Source organism: Cyprinodon variegatus, unplaced genomic scaffold, assembly GCF_000732505.1.
Source record: "Cyprinodon variegatus isolate N-32 unplaced genomic scaffold, C_variegatus-1.0 Scaffold912, whole genome shotgun sequence".
Lineage (NCBI taxonomy): Eukaryota > Metazoa > Chordata > Actinopteri > Cyprinodontiformes > Cyprinodontidae > Cyprinodon > Cyprinodon variegatus.
Genome location: NW_015151365.1, coordinates 160,171 through 174,054, shown reverse-complemented (window position 1 = coordinate 174,054; position 13,884 = coordinate 160,171). Strand labels below are relative to the sequence as shown.

The 13,884-nt window shown below is 39.4% G+C and overlaps 1 protein-coding gene across 1 annotated transcript in view; it reads right to left on the bottom strand.

The window, feature by feature from the left end:
- Window positions 1-857: 857 nt before the first annotated feature.
- ankrd22 (ankyrin repeat domain 22) overlaps window positions 858-13,884 on the bottom strand; it is a 17,587-nt gene continuing 4,560 nt past the window's right edge. Inside the window, exons 2-6 of the mRNA XM_015398116.1 lie at window positions 8,909-9,100; window positions 8,731-8,838; window positions 4,288-4,365; window positions 4,094-4,192; window positions 858-1,652 (exon numbers count right to left, since the gene is read on the bottom strand). Coding sequence (XP_015253602.1) covers window positions 1,575-1,652; window positions 4,094-4,192; window positions 4,288-4,365; window positions 8,731-8,838; window positions 8,909-9,100 — 555 coding nt within the window. The 3' untranslated portion in view covers window positions 858-1,574. The remainder of the gene's footprint in view (window positions 1,653-4,093; window positions 4,193-4,287; window positions 4,366-8,730; window positions 8,839-8,908; window positions 9,101-13,884) is intronic.

Sequence of the window (13,884 nt, the reverse complement as noted above, 5' to 3'; positions counted from 1 at the left end):
CGGTAAGGTGATTGATATCTGTTCAACAATGAGTGGATAAATACGTACTGAAGCCTCAGAGAGAACCAGCTTACCAGCAAAATGGTCAGCCAAACCTTTCAACATAGCCAATTAAAGGAAAAGTCCGGTCATATTTTAATATTTAAACTTATGAAAGTACTTTAAATATGAAAGAATTACATACTGTTCAATAAATGATCAGTGTTTTTAATTAAGAGTAATTTTAATCTGAATGTGCTTTACTGGAGGCATCCATGTTTGTCAAAGAACACTACTGCCACCTACTGGTTTGTGACGTCACGGTGCGGTATCGGCTGTTGATCAAGTCCCAGTGCTGTATCTGGTGTTTGTCACAACGCGCTATTATCCAAGTCATCTTGAAAACATTCTTCTTCCAAATGTTGGCTACATATTACGGGTTTTTTTCTCTGGCCAGAAGTTCCCTCATCAAGTTGGCAATCCAACGACAAACCCGTGGTGGATCATGAATCGGAAAGGGGAGATTTTTTATTCACTTTTACGCGATGTATTCCAGCATCCAGCTGCCATGCACGTGGGCATTGTCAGTTTCACTATAGCTCTGGTGAATTTCAATGGTGAAGTCCTCTGGAAATCTTCAATAATTGTTGTTGATTGCAGATGTGTCTAGTAGTTCCCATTGATTTTGCTTGTAAAGCGGGAGAATGGCGCTAGGATTACCGCACTGTGACGTCACTGCTGGAAGATGGCAGGAGGGAGGGGTTACTATATCTTGGTAAAAATGGCTGCTCCCGGAATCAGTCTTTGTGTTGAAAATAATTTTTTTAATGTTTTTGACTGATTAACGCTAAATTAATTCAATCACGGCGAACATATTAGTTTTAGGTATAGATAATGATCCTTTGATTATTCATAGTGACTTGACTTTTCCTTTAATAGTACTGGTTTTGTAACTTCTAAAAATTCACTAGTCTAGCTCAGCAAAGAAATAAATACCCTAATTTAACAAGCAAATCATTATCCTCCTTTAGCACATTACAATTAGCCTAGCTTAGCACTGCAACAAGTTTAACACAAAAACTTCAACAGATTCATATGGAAATGGCTAGCTAGGCTAATCACAGAAAGCATTACCATAGTTAGCACAGAAGCCGTTAGCCAAACTGAGATGGTGTAAAGTTAGATTTCTTATAAAAAGTTAATCACAGTTTTTGCCACCAGTTTCACCCATTTCACTCAATTAATCTTAAACCAGAGCGGGCCACAAAGCAAACATCAGTCACATATTAAAGTCTGGAAAAGAGGGCTGCATTTAGAGGAGCCTTAAAATTAGGACCAGCTTCATTACTTAGTTAGCCTTTGAAGGATGCAGCCCCTGATTTTAGACACAGCTAATTAACCTAAACTTAGCACAGAAACCATTTACCTAGCTTAGCACAGAAATATTTAGCCCAGTTTAACACACCACATGTTAGCCTTTATTAGCACACCAAGCACCAGCGTTGCGTAGCACAGTAACTATCACCCTGTTTTAGCTCAAAGTCTGAGATTAGTGTCTTTTCTTCAGCAGAAGTTTGACATCTGTTTGGTCTCCATCAGTTTTCCTTCCTGAGCATGTTAACAATCTTAGTGAACTGCAGCCTGATGGCGATGTCCAGAGGAGTTTCTCCATCCTGAAAAACAGCAGGTCATCAGATTAACTTTAAATTCTGTAACAGTGTTTATTATCCATTTAATTAACAATTATGAGTTCAGATAAGAAAGGAAAGTCTTTCCATTCCACCTGTTAACAGATTCCTATAGGACCTAGGGTAATCTTTTTAACCTCTCCAGGCAGATGTTGCAGATTTGCAACAGCTAAATGTCACTTAGCTAATTACTCCACATCCATATTTTAAGAGCTTTTGTTTTCTAAGCACCAATTTCATGTGAGCATCACTACCAATTTTTTATTATTTTGAAATCAACACTACATAAAATGAACCATGAAAGTGTATAGATATGACACATGCTAATTAGTAGATTTTATCTCCTCTGGGTTTTTCACCAGAGGCATCTTGATTTCAATGTTGTGGATTCGCAATGTGTGCCCAGACAGGTACCAATTAATGCTACATGCTTTATCTAGTAGTTTGCCTATATTTTGAGCAACATTTTAACAGAAATGGCCTTCTAAAGAGGTTTTGAGATGTTGGTGGAGAAAAAGTTTGAGAAAAAGTTGTCTCTAATTTTGTGAGAGAAATTTTTGTCTTCGAATTTTGTTTTGTTCATTTTTTGTTTGTGTCATTCAAATAAAGTTAACGTTCATATCAGATTCAGTCGTCAGTGTTAATTTACCACTCCGGGCCACTGTTGCAAATGTGCAACATCCCAGAATTCATTGCATGTGAAGTTCTCTCTCAAAAAAACAGTCTGAATTGTATATAACTACCCCATATGATCATTTTCTCCAAATATCAGATTTTTCCTGCAACTACAACTTAATCTGAGCCTGAGAGGGTTAACAGGTGGACCTAGATCAAAATGTTAAGATTTATATCGTTGATATCAGATTGAGATCATGTCATAAATTCACAAGTCACAATAAGTCTTTATAGACAACTTTGACAGCCATCTGTAAACTCTATACTAAACTCTATAAAGCTTGGAACTCAACGCTAATTCTGACATTTGAAGTGAGAAAGCTTCCTGAATGGAAAGCAAAACGTCTTCAAACTTGGAAACAAAGTCCAGTGGATTGTTTTTTAAAACTTTTTTGGAACAGTGGGGGCCGCCATTTTGATTGGTTTCTGCTATAAAGACTTCTTGTAGCGTCTTGCAGGGAGCGCATGGGGGAATTTGGAGAGGATATAGATGCAACTCTGTATTAAATAGAGTCATAAAAGAGTAATGTCCTCTCATGTTCACCAGGTTGCCCTGTTTGTGAATCAGCACACAGACTGTGTCTCTGTTTAAGTAGCCAGGTTGTTCATGACGTTCCTGTTTACCAGAATGGACTCAACAGATTACAAAACTGTTATTTTTGCTGTAACATTATTCCATTTCATCTTGTTTTTCTCCCAGCTAGATTTTTTTTAGAAGACTGAGGAACTGATAAACCATCATCTTTTATAAGACATAAATGAGAATGTGGGCATTTTAGAGGCGACTTTATCTAATATAAAGTAAAACTGACTTATTCAGCTGGATATGATTGGCAATAAAAGCTGAGTGGCAAATGAAAACAGGAAATGCCCTTAAAACTTGTCTATAGTGAAGACTGGAAGTCGAGTAAGGGGAGGTAGTGATTAGGGCATAGAGCCTGGAATCCTTAGGTTGTGAGTTCAAAGCCCACTCCCACAGACTGCCACTCTGGGTCTCTAAGCAAGGTGCTTAATCCCTGATTGCTCCCCGGGCACCCCACAATGGCAGCCCACTGCTACCCAAGGGGATGGGTTAAATGCAGAGGTAAATTTCTCCAATGTGAGATTAATAAAGTTCAATTATTATAATTATTAAAAAGTTAGGATGAGGTCACAAGTCATTAGTACACAGGAAAACCATCAGGTAAACATCCATCTCTGGTTTATATCCAATCATTCCTGCTTTTCATGCTGTCAAACAGTCAGAGCGGGCTAATTAGTCCCTGTTAGAAACCTCAAACACTGGTTTAGCTGATTAGAAACTTTTATTCTATCCTGAAATGATTTACCCCTTACACTTTCCCAATTGTCTACAAACCCCAGTCAGTCATGGTAGATTCTGTTCCTACCAAGCTAGGCTATGTTCCTCCTATCAAAGAGGAATTCAGGGACTCAGTGTCACTTTAAACTCGTCCAGTATTGACTGTTGGCAGGCAGTGACTTGATGCAACCTCTTCTGAGAAAACTTTTAAACTGTTGATATGAACTGAGCTTTACTCTGTTTGATAACTAGGATGACACTGCCAGGCGTGTAACTCTCTGTAATCTCCAATCTGTGTTTCTTTTTTGATTGAATTGATGCAACAAAAACAAACTCCAAAATTGAATTCCAATCCTAAACCATCTGATTTATCAGAACCAGCCTAGAGTTCATCCTGCTACAGTGTTCAGGAATGACAACATGTCTGCTTATGATGCGTTCGTGGACCCACTTTATTCCTGACGTCCGTTTTGGCATTCCGCTTCAACAGCAGAGGAACTAGTCGGTGGCTTTTCCTCTGACAGACGTAATGCAGCGCCGTGTTGCCTTTCTGCAGCAGAAACAAACACAGATGTCAGGGCTTAATCAGAGATAGTCTGGATCTGAATATTTACCGTCTCTGCTCCTATTTGGAGCTTCACTCACATAGTCAATGGCGTCAATATTGACATTGCTGCTCAGCACGGCCTCCATCAGCTCCACACTCTTCCTCTGCTTCTGCAGCTGGAACATGAACACAAACATCTCCAATCAAAGCTCATAGCTACAAAGTTTTTTATCAAAATCACTATTTTTTTCTAAGATCCACAGAATGTCTAGAAAGGTGCAGAATAAAGGTATTCATTTTATTGGAAATAAAAGGAATTAAAATTGCTACGTCTCACAGAAGCATAATAAACCCCTGATCCTTTAAGCTTCTCCAGAGTAAAGTCTTTCAGTTTTCCTAAGGACATTTAGCTGAGACTGAGAGAGAACAGGTCCGACTGAATGATGAACCAAAGGGTAAAAAGCTCTTCAGTCTGTGTTGATCCTCTTTCCAAAGTCCCTAAAAGAGCATACTTTAAATCAGCTGCTGTTCTTAAACCCTGAGGATACCTGTCATATAAACACTGCAATGGTGGACAGTAGCGCTGGACGATTTCACCAAAAATCCAAATGTCAATTTTTTTCAAAAAAAAATTGTGATTTTATTTAGATTTTCCTTGTATTCACTACATGCATGTCGATGCGTCCTTTCAGTTATTGTTTTTATAACTTTGAAAGTTTGCTCTATTGTGCAGGGTTTGGAATTTCGAAAAAACTAAAATAAAAATACACAGAAATAATTTTTTCTTGCTAGTGAAAAAAAAAAAAGTGTATACATTTTTAAATTAACTTATAAAATCAATACTTGCAGAAGTTAATCTAGATTTGTTACCGTACGTTGACCGGATCTCTGAATTGCTCAGCAGACAGAAAATAACAATTTTTTAAAATTCCGTTCAAACAAAAAGTTCTACTTTAACCTAAATGTCTCTCTGGTGTTTTTTAATTTTTTTATTTGGTAAAGGTACACGTGGTTAGAAGAGTAGCCTGACATTTTAGTCAGCTAATTCAGCTACTTTATAGTTATTTTTTTAACATAAAGGTTAGTTTTAAGTTTTAAATTGTGTTAAAGGTTCAATAATTGTGTTAAATCGTTCAAATTGGTCTATAGGCAATTTCCTGATTCACACATTTTATCAAACACCTGAACTGACTGTTTGTTTTCTTTTTTCTGTCTTAATGTTGGCAGTGGGCTTTATGCTGCCCTGCAAGGCTTTAAACCTGGGTTTGAATGGAGACTAAGCCATTCTAAAGCACATATCAAGGAGCTCATTCTGAGCCTGGATCCAGATTTATTGTTGATTCTGTTCATGGTGGAGAATCCTGCTTCACAGCAACAGGTTGAGCCAAACATCCTCTAAATGTTCAGGGTCATCTTTGAGCACCATTTCACTTTTCTTTCACCAGTTCACCACAGTTCTTCCAGCAGTCCACACTTTCTCTGCTCTCTTTTTCTCATCATCTTCTCCTTCTTTCCCATCGCCCTGCTTGCCACAGGTTTGTCTGCTGTGTCTAAAAGTAGCAGCAGCAGCAACCCAGACTGACAGCTCATTGGATAATCTGGATCATGTGCAGCCTGGTGACGCTCTGGAGGGCTTTACCGTATTTACAGGAGAAGAGGCGCAAATGAAGTAATCCAGTTGGGTCCAGATTAGCCTGCAGGTGGGTCTGGAACCGGTCCGCAGTTCGTTAATCCTAGTGGGTTAGAGCAGTGCTCTTGTGCTCTGAGAAAGCTGAAAGCACCCGGTTTAATTCCCACAGTCTGCGGAACCCCCCACTGCTCCCAGGGCGCTGCGCAATGGCAGCCCCCTGCTCCCCAAGGGGAAGGGTTAAATGTAGAGAACGAGATTCCTCATTGTGGGAAAATAAAGGGATTTACATTACGTTAAGTTACATTATCTCTGACAAGTTTGGGTTTAAATCTGAACAAACCATAGAAATATATATTTTTGTTTTAGATAAACATTTTAAATTTGTTCAACAGACACAGTTTCTACAATTTCTGTTTCATTGTTGCCTGAAAAGCCTTTGGTCATGTAAATGATTTAAGTTATTTTATAATAGGTGATTGTGGAGCACCTAAAAGCAAAGCAGAAGAGTGAAACTGAAAATGGAACATACTGATGGAATGAGGACGCTGAGATAAACCAGTTCAGCTCAGTTATTTACTCCTGTTTGTTTCCTGTTTTCACTGTATGTACTGATGTATGTGGAGATTAGATTCTATAGATACCATCATCCCATCAGCTCAGTTTAAGTCTAGAACGAGGAACCGTTGGGAGTTTTAGTCTTTTTATAAATTTGTCCGTTTTTTTTTTATCCTTGTTTTTTATTCATCTGCTAATTTCCTGATTATTTTTGTTTATATGGAACAACTCGCTTCTTTAATAAAGAGGTAATAAATGGCAACTGCAATAAACTTATGCAAATAAAGCAAATTTCTTTTCAATGGATCAGGTAATTAGATGTAACCCACCTCTGCTATTGATGCATTATGTATCAATAACATCACAATATTAAAAGCTAACTTTATAGCTTCTTATAAAAAATAACAGTGGGATTCCAGGTCTAACCTCAGCATTATTTGAAGATGGTGGTATATAAATGCACACCTTAACTACATTTTAATATTATTTCTCATCTAAATCATACCCCAAGTTTTACTTTTATTAATTCATGTGTTCTTTAGTTCTTGTTCCCAGGAGGCACCAAGCATGCCCAGTAAATGAACAGCACATGGTGATCTGATGCAGAGCGTAATCATTTCTGCTCAATGGTTGCACAAAGTGGCCACTTAAGCAGCTAATCTGCACAGTGACAGCAACTGCTTGATTCTCTTTTAGCTTGTGTCTAAGGTCGGTCTGTGACTTTGTTCAACCTTCCTAAAGAAGAGCCTACTGAACCTAAGTAAAGTGATACCATGCTGCAGCAGCTCTAAGGCGATGCCATGAAACTGGCAAACACCATCACAGAGAAGATAAACATCTTTGTTTCTGGGTTGGAAAAATAATGAATAAAGAATGAATAAATACTCTGTTCTGCTAAGGAAAATACTTCAACATATATACCTATGCTTACGTTTTTACTTTGACAGGCTTAAAAATAGCAGGATGGTACCTTTGAACAATTGTAGTCATACATAAATTAAACCAAAGAATAAATTATCTATTATAAATTAATTAATTAAATTCAATAATTATTATTATATTGATTACAATATAAAATCAGTGGACGGCCCTAAAATGGAGCTACATTCCACAATCCAGCCCTGGTAGCCATCCTTAATCCAGGAAATATGTTGGCTGAGATCAAACACACCGTCTCTGGTAAAAAAAAAAAAGTTATAAAAAACAAGAAATAAACTGTAGAATTTAGCATAAAAGTAAGGAGCAGGGGCGCCATATTGGGGGGAAAAGTTAGGATGATTTTAGGAGCCCTTTACTAATGGGGGTCCCAAAAGAAGAAAAGATTTGTCCCACAGTAAAATAAATAATCTTCATGTTCTCCCTCATTTTTCAGCAGTAAACAGTCAAACAAAGCATGAATGTATTGAATATATTACCATCATCACGAGACCAGGTAACAGGAAAACACCCTAGTTATCAGGGGGTTAGCATCAGCTAAACACTAGTAGATTATTAGCAGGATATTTACATTAAATAACTGTCTTTGTCCCTCCTTCATCATGTAATCAGATGATTCGTCAGCAGCATGGATTAAAATCTGTGTCAATATTAAAACGGCTTAGTTAGATACATCAATGTCTTCCATGGGGCACCAAATTCCTGGCGGTGCACCTGGTAAGGAGTTCTCAATAAATTTATATTCAAAGCTTATCTAATGCCTCTTGAGTTTTATTTGCATAAAAAAATAAAATTTCATGTTCGCTATCCTGAACATAAAGGATTTTGGCTGTAATTGTGAAGAGTAAAACCAACAGTGCGTTTAGTATGGGGCCAAAATGGTAGCTTTAATATTTGCAAATGTGTGTGGAGAGTTGTGTGTCTGTATCTCGATTTGTGTGTGTGCAGTGGGATTTGAAAATGTGTAAATAAATCTGTAAATGTGTGAGGAGATTTGTGTGTCTGTACAACAATCTGCAAATGTGTAAAACTACTTGTGTGTAATCCGTTTTGCAAATGTGTAAAAAATCCACAAATCTGTATTCAGATCTGCAAATGTGTACTGAGACTTGCAAATGTGTAGATCAATCTGTAAGCACACACAGAGACACTTGTGTCTGAAGTATTTTCGCTTCAAGACCCAGAAATACAGACAAATCATTGGTTACAAGTCAAGCGGTTTTTCGGTTGGCTCTCTTTACACACGTGATTTTTGCTACTCTTCTGCCGGGTGAGATGCATAAATGCGTAGAAGGATTTGTATGTGTATTTTCGCGATTTGTAACCCCTTGCGCAGGCTCGCAGGCTCACATGCTGCATTTGCAAATATTAAAGCTACCATTTTGGCCCCATAGTTTAGCAGGGCAGGTTCAGGTTTTACCAGGAGGAAGTATCCCAGCAGCAGGATAGGCATCAGGATGGAAATCATCAGGTAGTCCAGAAGAGACAAAGTCCTCTTAGACACGTAGTGAAGACACGTCCTCTGTTTCTGAGGGACACAGTTAGAGTTAGAGCAGTGGAAAAACCTCAATCATGCTGAGATCATTGTGAGGCAGTACCTTGTTGGTCAGCTGGGTATTGGCCTTATTGTTCAGCAGATACTTCGTCACATTCAGGTTACCATTACGACAAGCAGCAATGAGCGGCGTGTCCCCAGTGTGTTGGTCCTGAACGTCTATCAGGGTCGGGTTCTCCTTCAGGATCCCATAGAGCTGTTGGAGGTCTCCGCCATAGGCCGCCTGACAGGCCGGCTGGAGGAGTTGGAGGTAAGAGAGAAAGAAATTCAGTATGATGTGAAGCCGACATTCCTTTGAAGACAGTTTATAAAAACCTAACACTGAGGAAAAGAAGTAATTGAACACCCAGATATTTTTAAAGTTCTCCCACTTAGAAATCATGGAGGGGTCGGAAATTGTCATCGTAGGTGCATGTCCACTGTGAGAGACTTAATCTAAAAGAATATCCAAAACTCCCAATATATGATTTTTTGATAATTTATTTCTGTGATACTGGTGCGAATAAGTATTTGAAAACCTGTCTATCAGCTACAATTCTGACCCTGAAAGACCTGTTAGTCTGCCTTCTAAATCTCCACCTCCACTCCATTTATTATCCTAAATTAGATACACCTGTTTGAGGTCGTTAGCTGCATGAAGTCACATGTCCACCCCATACAACCAGTAAGAATCCAACCACTAACATGGCCAAGACCAAAGAGCTCTCTAAAGACACTAAAGACAAAATTGTCGAACTCCCCAAGTCTAGAAAGGGCTACGGGGAAATTGTCAAGCAGCTTGGTGGGTCCACTGTTGGAGCAATCATAAACATGACTGTCAGTCTCTCTTGGACTGGAGCTTCATGCAAGATCTCACCTGGTGGCGTCTCAATGATCCTAAGAAAGATGAGAAATCAGCCCAGAACTACAGGGGAGGAGCTGGTCAATGACCTGGAAAGAGCAAGGACCACCGTTTCCATGGTTACTGTTGGTAATACACTAAGACCTCATGGTTTGAAATCCTGCATGAGACAGAAGGTTCCGCTGCTTAAACTGCCACATGTCAAGGTTTTGCAATGCAGTTTGCTAATCACCATTTGGACGATCCAGAGGAGTCATGACCGAAAATCATGAGGTCAGATGAGACCAAAATAGAACTTTTTGGTTATAATTCCACTAACTGTGTTTGAAGGAAGAAGAATGATGAGTATCATCCCAAGAACAGCATCCCTACTGTAAAGCATGGGGGTGGTAGCATCATGCTTTGGGGGGGGTTTTTTCCACATGGGACAGGACGACTGCACTGTATTAAGAAGAAGATGACCGCGGCCATGTATTGCAAGATTTTAGGGAAAAACCTCCTTCCCTCAGGTAGAGCATTGAAGATGGGTTGAGGCTGAGTCTTCCAGCATCACAGTGATCCAAAGCACACAGCCAGGATAACCAAGGAGTGGCTCTGGAAGAAGCAGATCAATGTTCTGGCGTGGCCTAGCCAGTCTCTAAACCTAAACCCAATAGAGAATCTTTGGAGGGAGGGAGCTCTAACTCAGTGTTTCTCAGTGACAGCCCAGAAACCTGACTGACGTAGAGAAGATCTGTGAGGAGGAATGGGCCAAAATCCCTCCTGCAGTGTGTGCAAACCTGGTGTAAAACTACAGGAAACTTTTAACCTTCGTAATTGCAAACAAAGGCTACTGAACCAAATATTGACATTGATTTTCTTAGGTGTTCAAATACTTATTTGCATTTTTTTTTTAAGATTATGCCTCTCACAGTCGACATGGATCTGTGATAACATTTCAGACCCATCCATGATTTCTAAGTGGAAGAAGTTGCACAATAGCAGGGTGTTCAAATACGTATTTTCCTCACAGTATAGTCTAAATATAATCTGCAGCTGACGGACAGCTGATCTGACCAATTAGGGAGATTTTTATTACATTTATACAGTGTAATAACAAATTTATAGGTAACCTGTAATGGAGCAGAATCTTACTATTCAACGTCTGTTAACTCAAGTCAGATTAAATGTGTAAACATCAAATCAGACAAGTTAAGAGTCAACACTGGATCAAACCGGGTCATTCAGTCTTAGATATGGATCTAATCATGACAAAGGGATCAAGTCTGGCTCAATAAAGAAAACAGTCAACTTCTATTATCTGGACTTCATTTAGTCTACATTGTCGTTATGTAGTTGGAAATGGTTTAATCCATGATGGTAAATGTATCCTCTCACACCCGCTGTGTCACCATTACATTTTATTCTTTACACAAATATGTTTAAAAGCAGAAATGGTAAAACATTGATACCAAAGGCTTTATGATTTAGTCAGTGATGGTGGCTCAGAGGCTGGGAGTTGGGTTTACAGCACCTCCACTCCATCTGTCTCTGCTTCTGTTTGGAGAATGACTGATAGTCGTGGGAGGAGGAGGGACAGAGGGAAGCTTAAGACATGAAGGTATCGATTGGTTCTTTCCCTTCAGACTGAATGGCGAGGACTGGTCAGGGTTTTTACAGGCCTTTAGCTCTCTTTTCTGAATAAATGATGTATTGATTATGATCAGGATGGAAGAAAAGTTTCAACCAAAAGCAGGGCCAAACACCTGGAGCTCTAACTGCAGGTTTCTGCAGACAAATCCTGCAAGAAAATGACTTCCCCTCTTTAATCGGCTGCCTGAGGACTACCAATGGAAACTAGCAATATCTCACTCTGGTACAAGACATCTCTTCTTTTGAATGTATTTTGTATGCCGTCACTGTTAAAACAACAAACTAACTAGACTTAGACTCAACTTTCTTTCTTCCTTGGAATTACTCCTTCAGGGAAATTCTGGTTCCAGTAGCTTATATAGATTACAAAGAGTTAAAACAAGACGCCAAAACAGATAAAAATAAGACATACAATAAAAAAAGAGTGTACATTGTACAAAAATATAAAAATATCTGCAGAGTGGAGAGTTAAGGGAAGAATACATAGTAGCTGACTTGGATTAATACACCTGCACTGCAGAAATGTAACTAGAACTAATAAAATAACTAATGGAAAAATCCCAACAAGTAAAATGAAAACTGCACCAGACTGTCTTGTAGAGACACGAGGTAGAAGGGTGTGAGAAATTGAGCCAGATTCCTCTGGTTGATGTACTGTTTGGAGAAAAATGGCCACCCTGATAAATACATCTTAAGACAATAACTAAACCTTGTTCATCTTAAGCCCCACAGAGGAGAGCAACTTAGAAGTCTAGTATCTTCTATAATAAAGGCAGAAGAAATGATGACAGAAGTCAACCTAAAAGCTCCTTCTGAATGTAAATAGAAGAAATCCCATTGAGCTCACCACCTTCTGGATATTTTATGCAACAGCAGAACATGCAATACCACCAAATAGATCGAACAGAGAATGAAGCTGAACTGCAGCTGGAACTGGAACAGCTCAGTGTTCTATTGACTCTAGTTCTTCCTTTTTCCTAATGCAGTCTGGTGGGTGAATATAAAGAAAGGGGAGTAAAAACCTAAAACTTTTAACATTTAAAAACACTTAATTTATACCATTCAATCAATATAACCCATTACTGAAAGTGTCAGCTAAAAACGTTAAATGAGGATCTTGTTATATTGTAAATCTCCATCATCTGAAACAGTACATACAATCTTTGTTAAAACCGCACAACTGAATAAAATCCTCCATATTCTGTGTGGCTCTGTGGAAGTAAATCAGGATTACCAAAGCTTGTTATTCCTCTTTAGATCATAGGAAACATTTTAACTACATATTTGTGTTTTCATATAAATTTGTCGTTATTTTTTGCGGATCTTGTAGGTTTATATTTAAGAAGCCCTGACCTAAAACCCTCTTTCTCTTTTTCCCCGTCTTATAAAAATATTAAATCAAGCAGAAAAAACAGCCTTAGTCACAAGGAGAACGGCTTACAGCCTGATTCAGGCACCAGGCGAGTGAATGAATCAGAAGCACAAATCCTTTCTCAGCATCAGTGAATCTTGATTCAGTCACAGGGTGGATTAGGTAAGGCTTGGATTGAGCCTCAGGTGAGTGAGGGAATCACTGGATTCCAGTCATGAACAGTGATGGGAGTAACGCCGTTACCATTTTTGTTAACGAGGTAATCTAACTAGATACTTTGACTGTAACTATAACGCAGTTACTATTGCCGACCCCCGTTACTGCACGTTACTCAGGTCGCACAATGAACCTTTTTTCATGATAGGACTCGTGCGCGCCTTGTCAAGAGAGAGGGGAGGAGGAGAATGGCTGATGAATAGTGAGATTCGTCTGTCAGTTGGGTAGGTGGGTGTTTCTGCTGGTGGGTGTTAACGTACAGCACACACAGAGAGATAGAGAGTGAGGAGGACTCCAGCAGCAAAACAGCGTTTTCCAGATGGAAATACCGGTGTTACGTAGAGCTGTGTTTCCCCATCAGATACGGTTTCCCCTGCATCTCCGCACAGCGCAGGCGGCACAATTCACCGCGCAAGCGACAGGAAACGCACATGCTCGCTAAAGGCGCGTAACAGTCGCCCTGTGCTCGCGCCACAGGAGAACTATGGAGAGCGTGAAAGATCAAATGATAGCCTATATGGAGAAATCGGTAGGGAGGGAGGGATGGATGGATGGATGTTACAGTATCTATAACAACCCAAACACACAGGATTTCAGAATTAAATACTCCCAGTTATTAATTTCATTCACTCACCAGATCTGAACTCTGTTAAAAAACTTCACACCCATGAGTAGAGGTAATGCAGCCTGATGATATTTACACCACATCAGATACTGTTCCCCCCATGTTAAGCTGGGGGAACGCTATCTGACGTGGTTTATAGGCCCGTCAGACAGCGTTCCCCCCTGATGTCATTTACGTTGAGTTGCAATAAATGCTAAACTCTCTGCAGGTTCTTGTCTTTGTCGTCCGCTCTATTCAGCTGGCTTTGGAAACACACGGCGAGAAGGTGGGGGCCGGGTGGTGAGGGTTAAGCAAAAGTAATGCAATAGTTACTTTTACTAGTAACTAGTTACT